A 14,702-nucleotide genomic window follows, 5' to 3' on the forward strand; every position below is an offset into this window, starting at 1 on the left:
GTTTGAGTATAAATATTAAACACTAACATTCATCCAAGTGTTTGAATTGAGTTTTTGAGTTCTGTACTCTTCATTCAGCTGATATAGTATGGGCAAAGAAGATAAGAAATTTGCCGTAGGAATCGACCTTGGTACAACGTATTCCTGCGTTGCAGTTTGGCTGGAGCAACACAGTAGAGTGGAGATAATCCACAATCAGCAAGGCGATAAAACCACACCTTCTTTTGTTGCCTTTACAGACAAACATAGATTAATTGGTGAAGCTGCTCGGAATCAGTCTATCACCAATCCAGAAAACACTATTTTTGGTATGATTTCATTCTCTCCAGCATTGAGTTGCTTATTCTTTAAGTGAGTTTTTGGAATGTCCTTTACATCAAATCATCAAATCATAGATATTGTTGGAAAGTTTCACGTTACAAATATATATATATATATATATATATATATATATATATATATACTTTACTGACTTTTACATACGAGATCTCTCTCCACTTCTGCAGATGCGAAGAGGTTGATTGGTAGGAAATTCAGTGATCCATTTATTCAAAAAGATAAAATGTCATGGCCATTCAAGGTTGTTGCAGGTGCCAATGACAAGCCTATGATCGTGGTTAAATACAAGGGTCAGGAGAAGTTCCTCTGTGCTGAAGAAATCTCATCTATGGTTCTCATGCAGATGCGGGAGATTGCCGAGGCGTATTTGGAAACATCTGTGAAGAATGTTGTTGTCACAGTGCCTGCTTATTTCAATGACTCTCAACGTAAAGCCACCAAAGATGCCGGTACNATTGCTGGCCTCAATGTTATGAGGATAATCAATGAGCCAACTGCTGCAGCTATTGCATATGGCCTTGACAAGAAGACTAACTGTGGGAAGCGAAATGTTTTCATTTTTGATCTCGGTGGTGGTACTTTTGATGTATCTCTCGTCACAATTAAGAACAAGGTCTTTGAAGTTAGGGCCACCGCTGGAAGCACTCATCTGGGAGGAGAGGATTTTGACAGTAGAATGGTGGAATACTTTGTGAAGGAGTTCAACAGTAAGAACAAGGTAGATATTAGTGGGAACCCAAGAGTCCTAAGGAGGTTGAGAACTGCATGTGAGAGAGCAAAAAGGATACTGTCAAATGATATCACCACAGACATTGAGTTAGATACCTTATTCAAGGGCATTGACTTCTGCTTTTCAATCACTCGTGCAAAGTTTGAGGAAATTAATATGAAGCTCTTTGAAGAATGTATGGAGACAGTTGATAGATGTCTTAAGTATGCTAAGATGGACAAGAGCAGTGTAGACGATGTTGTGCTTGTTGGTGGTTCTTCTAGGATTCCAAAAGTGCAAGAACTACTGCGTGAGTTCTTTGATGGAAAGGTTTTGTGCAAGAGCATCAACCCTGATGAGGCTGTTGCTCATGGTGCAGCCGTTCAGGCTGCTTTGCTGAATGAAGGCATGAAGAATGTTCCAAACTTGGAGCTAGTGGATGTTACACCTCTATCTCTTGGTACAAGCTCACAGCCAGATGTCATGAGTGTGGTCATCCCTAGGAACACTACCATTCCCGTGAGCAAGACAAAGGTATTCCAAACAACAAAGGATAACCAATATAGAGTGTTGGTTGATGTTTACGAGGGTGAGAGAGCAAGAGCCAGTGATAACAATTTATTAGGTTCCTTTATTCTTTCTGGATTTCCTCGTGCTCCTCGTGGCCATCCTTTGAATGTATGCTTTGCCATAGATTCAAATGGTATGCTAACTGTTTCAGCCGAGGAAAAAACCACTGGAAATAAGAATGAGATTATCATAACAAATGATAAAGAGAGACTGTCTCCTGAAGAAATTATGAGAATGATGCAAGAAGCTGAGGATTTTCGGGCGGATGATAAGAAATTCCTCAGAAAGTCCAAAGCAATTAATTCTTTGGAAGAATACGTTTACAAGATGAATAAGGCTTTGGAAAAGAAAGATATGATTTCTAAACTTAGCTCATCGACAAGGGAGAGGATTAGTTTGGCAATTAAGAAGGGTACAAAATTGCTGGATGGTAAAAATGAGCATGATGAAGCATATGTATTTGAGGATTATCTGAAGAAGCTTGAGAGTCTGTATGAAAAAACAATAGGCAAGAATGGGTAGAAGCTTTTCCAATCTGATTTGCCTCCTAGTATGTGATGAAAACAAACTTTTATGATTGATTTGGCATCTGAACCTTAATTAAGATAGCTTTTGTTGATTTTGCTCAAACTGTTTCTGATTGACCCTTTGACTCATACCATGCATACCGATTGCTTATTTTTCCACCATGTGTGTTGCCTTCGGTGCATTTCTTCTGTTGTTCATTAATGTTCTTTAGCACTTCTCATATTTAAAGGTTTCACATCTTTTTTAACGGTCTTTTCCTGATTTTGTAACTTTTAATAAAATTTAATCAATAAAAAAGAAGTATTTAAGTAATGTATTATGTATTATAGAATGTGTTTTAACACTTCTCATATTTTATTTGTAGTTATATCAGTAATGATAATCTGATTTTCATCCGTCCTTTTTCACACAGAACAGATGGATCATTTAACAATCTACTTGGTAAAATAATAATTTAAAAAAGCCATTTGTTGTATTTGTAAATAAAAATAGATTTTGAAAGATAATGCTAAGTAGGTGTAAAACATATTTAAGTGTCAAATTATAATTGTTCTTTTCAAATACACATTAGCATTAATTAAAAGATAAATATTATAGCTGAATTTATTTTATCTTGAATAATCCTTTTGAAGATTTTCTTTCTTATTATGTCAACGTACATGGTTAATAATTAGTTCCGGATATGCATTACCATTTTATAATAAACTTTAAATGATAATAGAGGTTTAGAAATTCAATCAAACTTTTAAATACTGAGTAATAATAAGATATTTAAGCTATTTATTGCCAGCATTAAAAGTAGAAAGAATGGAAAACATCGAATTTATATTAAAAATAAGTATAACATATATATTATGTTTTACTGTGTAATTTAAAATATAAAAGAAAAACTATGAATTGAATATAAGGAGAAATATAAGTCACAAAAATTATTATTTTGGTCTTATATAATCGAAGAAGGATTCTGTAACTTTAATACTGTTTTTTTTAAAAGAGTATTAGAATTGATAAATGTTCTAAAATAATGAGATCAGATATTTTAGTTAAAATTATTCTATAAAAAATTTCTTATCTCATCACTTAAAACACATACTATTTCTCTAAAATTATTCTTCTTAGTTCTCTTTCTCTTCTCTTTAAGAAATCTCACTTCTTGGTCATTTGTTTAACGATAAGGAAGTTCCTATGAGATAACAATTGAGTGATCTCCATTTCTAACCGATCAATTTTTGGTTTAGAGCAATTAAGTTTCTACCTATCTTTTCTTTTGTTTTGTGTTTATGATCATATTTAGGAATATGTGTAATTTATACTCTATTATACATTCTTTGTCAATCTATGGTCCTTAGAACTCACTCTGATCGCAATTTGGCGGTTTGTAGGCAATTCTAGAATTCCATGAGCCGAAAGCAAGAATTCAATGTTAGAGAGTTCAGTAACTTTAGTGTAAGGTAAGGGAAGCTAGTGTTTATACTTAAATTGGATTATTATGTATGAAATTGTGATTGTGAATATGTATGTTGTTGTATATCTAGTAGACTATGTATGAAATGCTTGTTTTGGTGCTAAATGTGTTTGATGTGAAAATAATGAATTTAATTATGCTTGATTCTTTGTAAAATGTTGTGTGAAATGGGGGATTATCTTGTAAAGATAGTTGGTATGATGATAATGGTGTGATCCTTGGTTAAGTGCTAAGAGAAAACGACATTAGTACAATTGTAAGTCCAATGATAATATAAATTTGAGATATGAGAGATGATTTGTTGAAATATTGATCTATGGTAAAGATTTAAGTTTTAGAATAGTTAATTGGATATTTTGTGACTTGTCTAGAATGAGAGTGAGCTAATAGAAGGTTTGGAGTGGAATGATGGTCATTATGGGAGAGTTACCATGTTGTTTAAATAGTATCTTAGGGATTTTAATAGGTGAATTTATGAGAAAACGGTTGGATGAGGAAAACAGAAGTTTGGGGACAGTTTTAAAGTCATTTAAGACTTGTTGAAGCTTTAAAATCAGTAAAATCTGGTGTAGAATCCAGTAGAGAATTTGTGAGTGTGTTGTTGCATGTTTTTGGTTCAAATAAGAGGTTATGAGTGATGAATTTCTAAAGGCGTGGTTTTGGAGAGAAACCTGATGTTTAGGGTTGGTGTTTAGGCCATTTAAGTTGTATAGCTTTTTTGTTCAACTAAATATGAGGTTATATGTTTAGAATCTGATATATGAGTTTTAGTTGTAGATTGATTGGTGGAACCTTGATTCCTTACCAAATCATCAAATTGGTATCTAATTTAAGTTATAAACATGTTTTTGAATCATTCTCATTGTCTAAGATGCCATTTTTATAATTTGGATATGTATTGGGGTCAACCAAAGCTAGTTTAAAGTTGTTGATTTTCTTGTATAGGGCTGAGCGCCATGATTGTAGGGTTGAGCACCACCTGTCTAGTGATGCTGGGAGTGAGCGCCAAGAAAGTAGCGCTGAGCGCCACTTTCTATTGGGGAAAGCACCAAGCGCCAGAATGCTGGCGTTGAGCACCCTGGGTGCAATATTGGTTTGTGTTCTCTGTTCTCTTGTTCTTGTTGGGTTTTGAGTTGTATTTGGTACTTTGATAACTTGATTAGGTTATTTATAGTTCTTTTGGTGGATGTTTAATGGATTAATGTATTTTGGTATGCAATGCTAATATGAATTTATGTTGGTGGATGAAATATTGTGGAAAAGAATTCCAAGGAGGAATTTTTTATTGGGAGTTCTATATGTGATTAATATAAATGTAAGAAGCTCAATATAGGGGTTATCATGACACTCTAATGATCGTTCATGCTCAATTAGAGAATGATGAGTCAGTCATATCGTGAGAAGAGTAATCTGGGGGCCTTTCTTGATGGTAGTAAAGGGCGTTTTAACGGATTAACCTTGTGTGGTAGCTTTGAGTGGGTCAACTATTTCACCACACAAGTGCATAACTTTTCCATGACTTAAAGGGTTTGACTAAGTCTAAGTCTGAAGTATGAATGGAAAGGATGTGTTACTATGTGTGAAGTGTAATATATGGTGAAGTTTTACATTATGATGTTGATCTATTTTCTCACTTACTTATCTTTACTTGTGTTGTTTGTCTTTGTTATGTTTTTCTTTTTTGTAATGATTACCATAACCGGTGTGAATTTAGTGAGTGAACATCTTTCTAATTGTTTCAGTGGGAGGAAAAGAATAAAACAGTAATATAGATAAAATTTATTCTCTAAATATAGGATCTTTTTATTCAAAAATATTTAATTTCTTATAAGTTATTATCTATATAACGATGTATTTTAATAGTTTTATACTATTAAAAATTGGTTTTATACTTTTCTTTCCATACGAAACCCAGAAATATTATTATTTATTTCAATATTTTGTTTACATTTATTTTTATTAATTAATTATAATATTTTATTAATAAAAGGAAGAGTGAAATGAAAGTAAGAGAAAAGTTGAGTCTGAAAATACAATTTTCCTTAACAGAAGGCATGAATGAAGTTACAAAACTGTAGACTAATAAAACTTACAACAAAAAGAATATTGGTATTTTAATATCACAATTTTTTTTATTATCATCTGTTTGACATTATCCCGCACTATTATTTATTCTTTTTTTTATATAAATACAAAAGTTATTTTTTGTAAAAATAATTTTATTTCTATAAAATTTGTAAAATGGTAATCAAATAACTATTTTTCTAACAAATTTATACCCCATTTTGTTGGATCATAATTTTCCAATTATACCTAATAAATATTAGAAGGAAAATTTAACGAGACAAGCTAGTCAGTTATTATCACAGAAAAAGCTTTCCGCCTTTTGGTTTTCCAAATTCCATACGGTTGTGACTGGTACTACCTTTTGGTTTTCCAAATTCCACACAAATAATATCACTCTTGTTGTTTTGATTAAACTTTAACAACCTTTAAATAAGTTCAAATAGGCCAATTACAAATAATAAAAACTGACAATAAAATATCAACTTACCTAAAAATAAAATTTTCTTATTCTATCATAAAATAATATTCTATCTAATAAACCGAAAATTATAATTATCCATTTCTGTTTTATCTCTGTCAAATCAAATATTACTATACTTAAAGTTAATAGAAGAAGATCTCTAAAATTTAAGTTTATCCCAACACACTTGTGTTTCCTAAGGAGGCTGTGAAAACAAGATGCATACATGTATATTGTTTAAGTATAAATATTAAACACTAACATTCATCCAAGTGTTTGAATCGAGTTTCTGTTCTGTACTCTTCATTCAGCTGATATAGTATGGACAAAAAAGATAAGAAATTTGCCGTAGGAATCGACCTTGGTACAACGTATTCCTGCGTTGCAGTTTGGCTGGAGCAACACAGCAGAGTGGAGGTAATCCACAATCAGCAAGGCAATAAAACCACACCTTCTTTTGTTGCCTTCACTGACAAACATAGATTCATTGGTGAAGCTGCTCGGAATCAGTCTGTCACCAATCCAAAAAACACTGTTTTTGGTATGATTTCATTCTCTCCAGCATTGAGTTTCTTATTCTTCAAGTGAGTTTCTGGAATGACCTTTACACCAAATCATATATGAACTTTTACTTTTGTTTTTCTCCACCGTAGAGTTGTTTAAATGAATACAATAGCAATTATTTGTTGTTATTTAAATTCTAAACAACTATACTTAAAACAAGACACTAAAGGTTGCTTAACTCCAAGAGATTGCCTTCCTTTTATGATTTCTCTACTGACTTTTACATACGAGATTTCTTTCCACTTTTGCAGATGCAAAGAGGTTGATTGGTAGGAAATTCAGTGATTCCATTGTTCAAAAAGATAAAATGTTATGGCCATTCGAGGTTGTTGCAGGTGCTAATGACAAGCCTATGATCGTGGTTAAATACAAGGGTCAGGACAAGTTCTTCTGTGCTGAAGAAATCTCATCTATGGTTCTCATGCAGATGCGGGAGATTGCTGAGGCGTATTTGGAAACACCTGTGAAGAATGTTGTTGTCACAGTGCCTGCTTATTTCAATGACTCTCAACGTAAAGCCACCAAAGATGCCGGTACNATTGCTGGCCTCAATGTTATGAGGATAATCAATGAGCCAACTGCTACAGCTATTGCATATGGCCTTGACAAGAAGACTAACTGTGTTGGGAAGCGAAATGTTTTCATTTTTGATCTTGGTGGTGGTACTTTTGATGTGTCTCTCGTCACAATTAAGAACAAGGTCTTCCAAGTTAAGGCCACATCTGGAAACACTCATCTGAGAGGAGAGAATTTTGACAATAGAATGCTGAACTACTTTGTGAAGGAGTTCAACAGTAAGAACAAAGTAGATATTAGTGGGAACCCAAGAGCCCTAAGGAGGTTGAGAACTGCATGTGAGAGAGCAAAAAGGATACTTTCATATGATATCACTACAGACATTGAGTTAGATGCCTTATTTAAGGGCATTGACTTCTGCTTTTCAATCACTCGTGCAAAGTTTGAGGAAATTAATATGGAGCTCTTTGAAGAATGTATGGAGACAGTTGATAGATGTTTTACGTATGCTAAGATGGACAAGAGCAGTGTAGACGATGTTGTGCTTGTAGGTGGTTCTTGTAGGATTCCAAAAGTGCAGGAACTACTGCGTGAGTTCTTTGATGGAAAGGATCTGTGCAAGAGCATCAACCCTGATGAAGCTGTTGCTCATGGTGCAGCTGTTCTAGCTGCTTTGCTGAATGAAGGCATGAAGAATGTTCCAAACTTGGAACTACTGGATGTTACACCTCTATCCCTTGGTATAAGCACACATCCAGATGTCATGGGTGTGGTCATTCCCAAGAACACTACCATTCCCGTGAGCAAGATAAAAGTATTCCGCACAACATCAGATAACCAATATCAAGTGTCGATTGAAGTTTACGAGGGTGAGAGAGCAAGAGCCAGTGATAACAATTTGTTAGGTTCTTTTGTTAGGCTCCTCGTGGCCACCCTTTGGATGTATGCTTCGCCATAGATTCAAATGGTATGCTATCTGTTTCAGCTGAGGAAAAAACCACTGGAAATAAGAATGAGATTATCATAACCAATGATAAAGAAAGACTGTCTCCTGATGAAATTATGAGAATGATTCAAGAAGCTGAGAATTTTCAGGCGGAAGATAAGAAATTCCTCAAAAAGTCCAAAGCGATTAATTCTTTGGATCGCTACGTTTCCAAGATGAATAATGCTTTGAAAAAGAAAGATATAATTTCTAAACTTAGCTCACTGACAAGGGAGATGATTAGTTCGGCAATTAAGAAGGGTACAAAATTGCTGGATGGGAAAAATCAGCATGAGGAAGCATATGTATTTGAGGATTATCTGAAGGAGCTGGAGAGTCTCTATGAAAATACAATAGGCAAGAATGGGTAGAAGCTTTTCCAATCTAGATTTTTGCTGTGCTGATTTGCCTCCTGCTATGTGATGAAAACAAACTTTTATGATTGATTTGGTATCTCAACATTGTTTCAAGTTTCACTATTTTATAGTCGATATATAACCTTAATTAACGTAGTTTTTGTTGATTTTGCTTAATCTGCGTCTGATTGACCCTTTGACTCATACCATCCATACAGATTGCTTATTTTTCCACCTTGTGTGTTGCCCTCGGTGAATCTCTTCTATCGTTCATTTGCTATACGTACGTAAAAATAGAAAACAATTTTCTGTAATTTTTTAATTTGTTCACTCAGAAAAGAGTATTTTTCCTTGACAGTAGTTAAGCTTCCATTTTAACATTGATCTATATAGGATCCTTTTAAGTAATAACTCTCGGCCCGATTTAAGTCTTACATATTAAAAAAGATATGACTGATAAGACCTTATCAAAATTAGTTAATCAAGCTTTTCAGTAAAGAATAATTACTGACAAAAATTAATAAGTACTTTCCACTGGACTTAACTTCAATTACTCCAATCAATTGGCAATTCTACACAAGAAAGCTGTTTATGCGTCCATCTCTGTCTATGCACAAATTAAACAAATTCATCAAATTTCCAACCATAAACACCAAACGTAAAATAAACATCGAATAAAATTTTACTATTTTACACTATGATCCCATTAATGAAGTATAGTAATATAGTGATAAAGTTAACTGATAAAACTTTAGAAGAGTGGAATCGAAAGCTGTATAGATACCAGAAATGAAAGATAAGATTGGATCATTAAAGATCATAAAATACAAGCAGAGTGGATCCTGAGAATATAAGATTTTCATCATAGAATCCTTCCCCTTCATATGTGAAATATTTTTGTTCTACACACTCTTACAATCTCACTGAACAATCCACTGTATCTGTTATAAATTGATGAGAGAATTCAGTTTACAGTGTCTGGTAGCAACTTACATTGCATAAACTATTTCTCCACTGCTATCAATATCGAGATCAGAATCTGTCTCTGGGTCCTCGTCCATGTCATCATCATCCATGTCCAAGCTACCAGTGAGATACTGGTTGAGAGACTGAGTTTTGGCTCCAGGAATTGTAGCCTCTCTAATTATCTGCATGATCTCTTCAACGCTCTGCATTGGTTGTTGAGGCTCCTCAAACTGGTTGCTCATCGTGCTGTCCACCATCAGATCTGCCGGAAGGTTCGTCAAAAACCACTCATGGCTTCGAATATCAGGAATAGTTATTCTCTGCATGAAACAATACCAGTCTCCATATTTAAGGATAGATAAAAAAACAAACAAACAAGAAGAATACAGCTAGTAGCTGATGAAGCTACAGCTTTTCTTTCTTATCCGTTGTAAGAAACTCATGTCTAGATACATAATCCTGACTTGCTCCCTTCTAGATACATAACATTCAATAGTATAAACGAAGCACAAAGTTTTCAGATCGAAAAATTAATTAAAATTATAAGCTGACCTGTGCAGGATCTGCAACGAAGATCCTTGAGATTAGATGACGACATTCGGGAGATATATGAACATAATCAGGAATTGAGTACTGGACTTTCAGAATCCTCTGCAAACAAAATCCATCAGTTTAAACAAAATCAAACTGCAGTGACCTAAACACGGGTGCAGTAACCTACCTGAATTGTCTTTCGGAAATTTGCAGGTTCCTCTGGATCCTCAAAAGGATATGCACCTACCAACATCACATATAAGGTCACCCCACAGGACCACACATCTGCAATCTGAGTCACAGTTGAATGACAAAGGTAGTGCAATGTATTAGTGAATAATTATTCAAGAAAATGCATAGCTGTCCTAAAAGTAGTGCTCTCAGATTATAATCTAAAATTTTGTTTCATCTGTAGGAGATAAAGCATAACATTAGTCACAACCCTTTCTGACCATAAATGAAAAGCAAACATATTTCAAACATGATTATATAATAGTCTCACATTAATCAAACTTTTCTTCAAGTTGCACAACCACCGATAAGAATCATGCACAGAGAAAGTGATGAAAAAACAAGGGAGGACCGTTATGATATTCAGTTTGGAGAAAGACATTGACACCACACTAAAAAAAATGAGAATGTGAGTGATAAGTCATGAGATTAATTGCCACAGTGATAAGATCAAATTGGGATTCTTGTTAATTAGAACTCCACAAAACTCTCAGAAAAGTCCATTTTCTGACAGAATTCACAATTCACACTGGGGAACCATGAAAGAGATTGCAATGAGTCTTAAATAGAAAGAAAAAAGGTTTTTCATTTCTCACTCTTGGTTATGTTCTATTCTTCAGGAAAAAGAGCTCAATATTCTAGTTAAGGTTAAAAATATTACACTATCGTCCTTGTAAGTTGTAGGTCATGTCTGCTGTTGACACCCAAACATATCAACTCCAGTTATCAACCAAAGTCTACGACTCACTGGATTAGATTTAACAAGTAGGATGATGCTAAAACAGTGACAATCCAATTAAACCCCTAGTGATTACAGAACATATCATTATATGTTTTTCCATGCAACACCTACAAATTACAATTGATAGTGTCTTTACTGACATTAAGATGGTAGATTCTACTCTGCATGGAATCAATCAACAGGTGGTTGTGGTCACCAACGTATAATTGCAAACTATGAGAACCAAATAAACTAATACAACAGTTCTATGAATATTCTTTAGGTGATGGAAGTTACATAATACCTTGCCATCATATTCTTTCTTAAGCAAAACTTCAGGAGCAATGTATGCAGGGGTACCGACTGTAGATTTTGGTTGTGAATGTAGTACAGAGGACTGCAAAAGTAACACAATCAAGATTTATGTCACAGATAGTACAAACTGATCAACAAATGCAAAGAACAGAAGAAGAAATTTCTTGATCTTGGGCTACAATAAAATTGCAATGAACTTCTTAAACAGTACCCAGTGCAAGTATCAATCTGGAATGCATGTATTGTAAACCCAAAGAAAGAAAAGTACCTTCGAATACCCAAAATCACAAATCTTCAAACGAGGAGCTGGACTACCATCCAACAGTGTGTTCTCCAACTTTAAGTCACGATGGCATACTTGCTTTATTAAAGAAGATCAATAGAGACATTCAAGTCAGACAATTTACTATATCTTTCAGCTGAAAATGCACTAATGAGAAAGTAAAAACTAAAATTGCCAAACTCACGTACCATTGCATGACAGAAGCTAACCCCTGATATAAGTTGTTGGAAGAAGAAGCGTGCCTGCAGCAAAACATAAAAGGCATTAAGGGTAAACGTTAACTGCAACAACACTGGAAAGAATGCTTGATTGGAAAAGATTAGAACCTCATCTTCACCAAATCTTCCTGCTTTGCAAATCCGTTCAAATAACTCTCCTCCCGAGGCATATTCCATCACAATAGCCAAATGTGTAGGGGTTAGTATGACCTATACTTTCAGAGAATGAGAACTGATTAAAATACGCCTTAGGTACAATTAGGAAGAAATAGGCCAAGACTTTGGACGTGTACAGAGTTAAGAGAACAAACCTCCTTGAACCTGACAATATTGGGGTGCCTCAATGATCTGTGATTTATAATTTCCCTTCGTACATTTTCATCTATCTGTTAAGAAAAAAACATGATTAAGCTTAATGTAATGCAGGGAAAACCACATGCATGCAACACAATCCCTTTCAAACTTTATCTAACTCTACTGCATAACTTAGATTGACACAAAATCTAGATAAGCTTCATCATAGGTGGAAATGCTGTTGTACTTGTGACTTGTCAAACAAACAAGTGTCGAGGGTTTAAGACAGCTATAGCATTAGTTAAGAAAGTCTGCTATCAAGCACACTGTAGCATTTGCACTTTCAATTGAACCACTGCAGCCAACATTTAGAACCAAAAACAACACTTATCATTGTGCGTTTGAAAACAGTAAGAGTTAATTGCCAAAAGAGACATGGGGGCACCATACTGAGCTTAATTTTTATAGGTAGAGGATGAAAGCAAAATCCAGGTTCATATTTCCAAAGGCTGCAAATTTCCTCCAAACACAAGCAAAACCAGTGCATACAATTAGATTAGGCAGCACGTACACATCTCAATTCTAAACAGACTGAAATCCAGATGTACACCCCTATCAATCCCCAACATCTCTTTTAGCACCATCCAACTGAAAACCAAAGCACCCACCACCACTAGTAGCACCATTTCCAGCAAAGAACCCAATCAACCGAATCATAACCTACAGACTTCAGTTGCCAAAGTCCCCCACCCAAACCCAAACTTTACAAGCACAATAAAGAGAAAAGGAAAGCTTAATTCACGAAAAAAGAACAAAAATAGAAAAAATTTAGCTATAATGGAAAACAAACCTTTTCACCTCTCTCAATATACTTCACAGCAACAAGCTCCTCAGTGTGCTTGTCCCTCATGAGCCTAGCCACCCCAAAATTCCCCGACCCAATATCACGAACCAGCTCATACCTATCACTGTCATGCATGATTGGCATATCCATTCCTGGCCCAACAGTCATCGCAGAACGATCCATCTCCACCCCTTTACAAATCCCACCTTTACTTTTTCAATCACTATGCACCAAAACAACAACACCCCAACAGCAAAATCTTAGCTCTCACATTGAAACATCCAAAACCCAGATCAGATCTTTGAAAAACAAAACCAGGGTAGTGGCTGACAAAAATAAAACAAGGCAAAGCTGCTACTTGAGCCCGTGAAAAGGTTTCAACTTTCACCAACCAAACTAAATGGGGATATTTTATTCTTTCTTTCAGAGTTAGCAGTGGTTGAAGTTAGAAGCTGCAGGAGCAGAGAGGGTCGGTGATAGGCTCGTGAAAGTGAAACTGAACCTGAACGTGAAACCTCTCTGCTTTTCTTCTTTTCTTCTTTTCTCTCCCTCTCTTCTCTTTCTGTGTGCCTTCTTTCACCAAAGTTTATCTTTTTGATTTTATCCAAAAAACTGAGAATCTGAGATGCATGAGGCTAGCAGGTTTCTAATTTCTTAATTATTCTTTTTTTTTTCTATGGATTTTCTATTTTGTGCTTTCAGCAACTCCAATCATGATCTGATCAGTTTCCATTTGTTTGTCACTAAATCAGTGAAACGTGTCAACCACAGACTGAGAAATTAAGGAACATCTTTACCATTTTTCTAGTTCAACTAAGTTTGCAACCTTTTTGGTTGGGAGAAAAAAAAGTAATGAATAACATAGTTCACGTAATGCTTAAAATCATTTTATTCTTAGTACTTCAGTTGAATTGGACTGTAAGTTACTTTATAATTTTATCATCATAACTGGTTAAGAGCTTTATTATTATTTTTTTTTATAATTTCAAATTTGTTGACTTAATGTTTTTAGCATTAATTATTGTATTTAAAACATGAGTTAAATATAATTGTAATTTCAAAGTGGTTTGATACATTTTAATTTAAACATTAATATAAAACATTGCGTAATATATAAAAGATTATTTTAAATTAAATTAAAAATTTATATTTATTAATTTTAAAATTTAATAATCAAAATATATTAATGTTCTAAAAAAATATTTTAGTTTAGCATTCAACATCAGAAACTAAAAATTTAATTTTTAAATTATCTGTTTTAAAATTTGAAGTTTTTATCATTTCTAGAATTGGCAGGAGTTACTTTATGAGTCAGAGCTATACATAAGTAGAAGGGAGCACCCATAATTGAGCAAAGATTATAATAAAAGTGACAGAATGGTGTCAGTAACAGTAGCAACAAAGAATATTTAAAAATTGGAACAATAATGTATGTAAATAAAAAAGAAATAGGCACTAGAAGACAAATAAAAGTAGATGGATAAGTTACTAGAAATGCAGAATGTGCATCCTCTTTCTTTGGTTGGTAGTGCAGTATATTAAAGTTGTCGAAACTTCATGTCGAAGCAAATGGAAAACGATATAAATAAATAAATATATATATTTTTTATAATGTATATAAAGTTTTATTTGGATAAATAACTTGATAAAATATTTTATTTAAAAATTATTGGACAATGAGGATGTTTTCAAAATGAATAGGAATGATAAAACTGTAACAATGCTCTTAAACGATGA

The 14,702-nt window shown here is 34.0% G+C and overlaps 1 protein-coding gene and 1 pseudogene across 1 annotated transcript; one reads left to right on the plus strand and one right to left on the minus strand.

Annotated features, from left to right (window-relative positions):
- Positions 1–88: 88 nt before the first annotated feature.
- On the plus strand, positions 89–9,175 carry LOC106777387 (annotated as a pseudogene).
- Positions 9,176–9,340: 165 nt separating this feature from the next.
- Positions 9,341–13,724, minus strand: LOC106777789 (serine/threonine-protein kinase SRK2E). Its single transcript, XM_014665543.2, has 9 exons — positions 12,972–13,724; positions 12,139–12,213; positions 11,936–12,037; positions 11,798–11,851; positions 11,595–11,687; positions 11,316–11,408; positions 10,247–10,351; positions 10,078–10,176; positions 9,341–9,845 (listed from the first exon to the last, which is right to left on the minus strand). Exons 1-9 carry the CDS (start codon positions 13,146–13,148, stop codon positions 9,549–9,551), a joined length of 1,095 nt encoding a protein of 364 aa, XP_014521029.1. The 5' UTR covers positions 13,149–13,724; the 3' UTR covers positions 9,341–9,548.
- Positions 13,725–14,702: the final 978 nt, after the last annotated feature.

Source organism: Vigna radiata, chromosome 11 (genome assembly GCF_000741045.1).
Source record: "Vigna radiata var. radiata cultivar VC1973A chromosome 11, Vradiata_ver6, whole genome shotgun sequence".
Classification (NCBI taxonomy): Eukaryota; Viridiplantae; Streptophyta; class Magnoliopsida; order Fabales; family Fabaceae; genus Vigna; species Vigna radiata.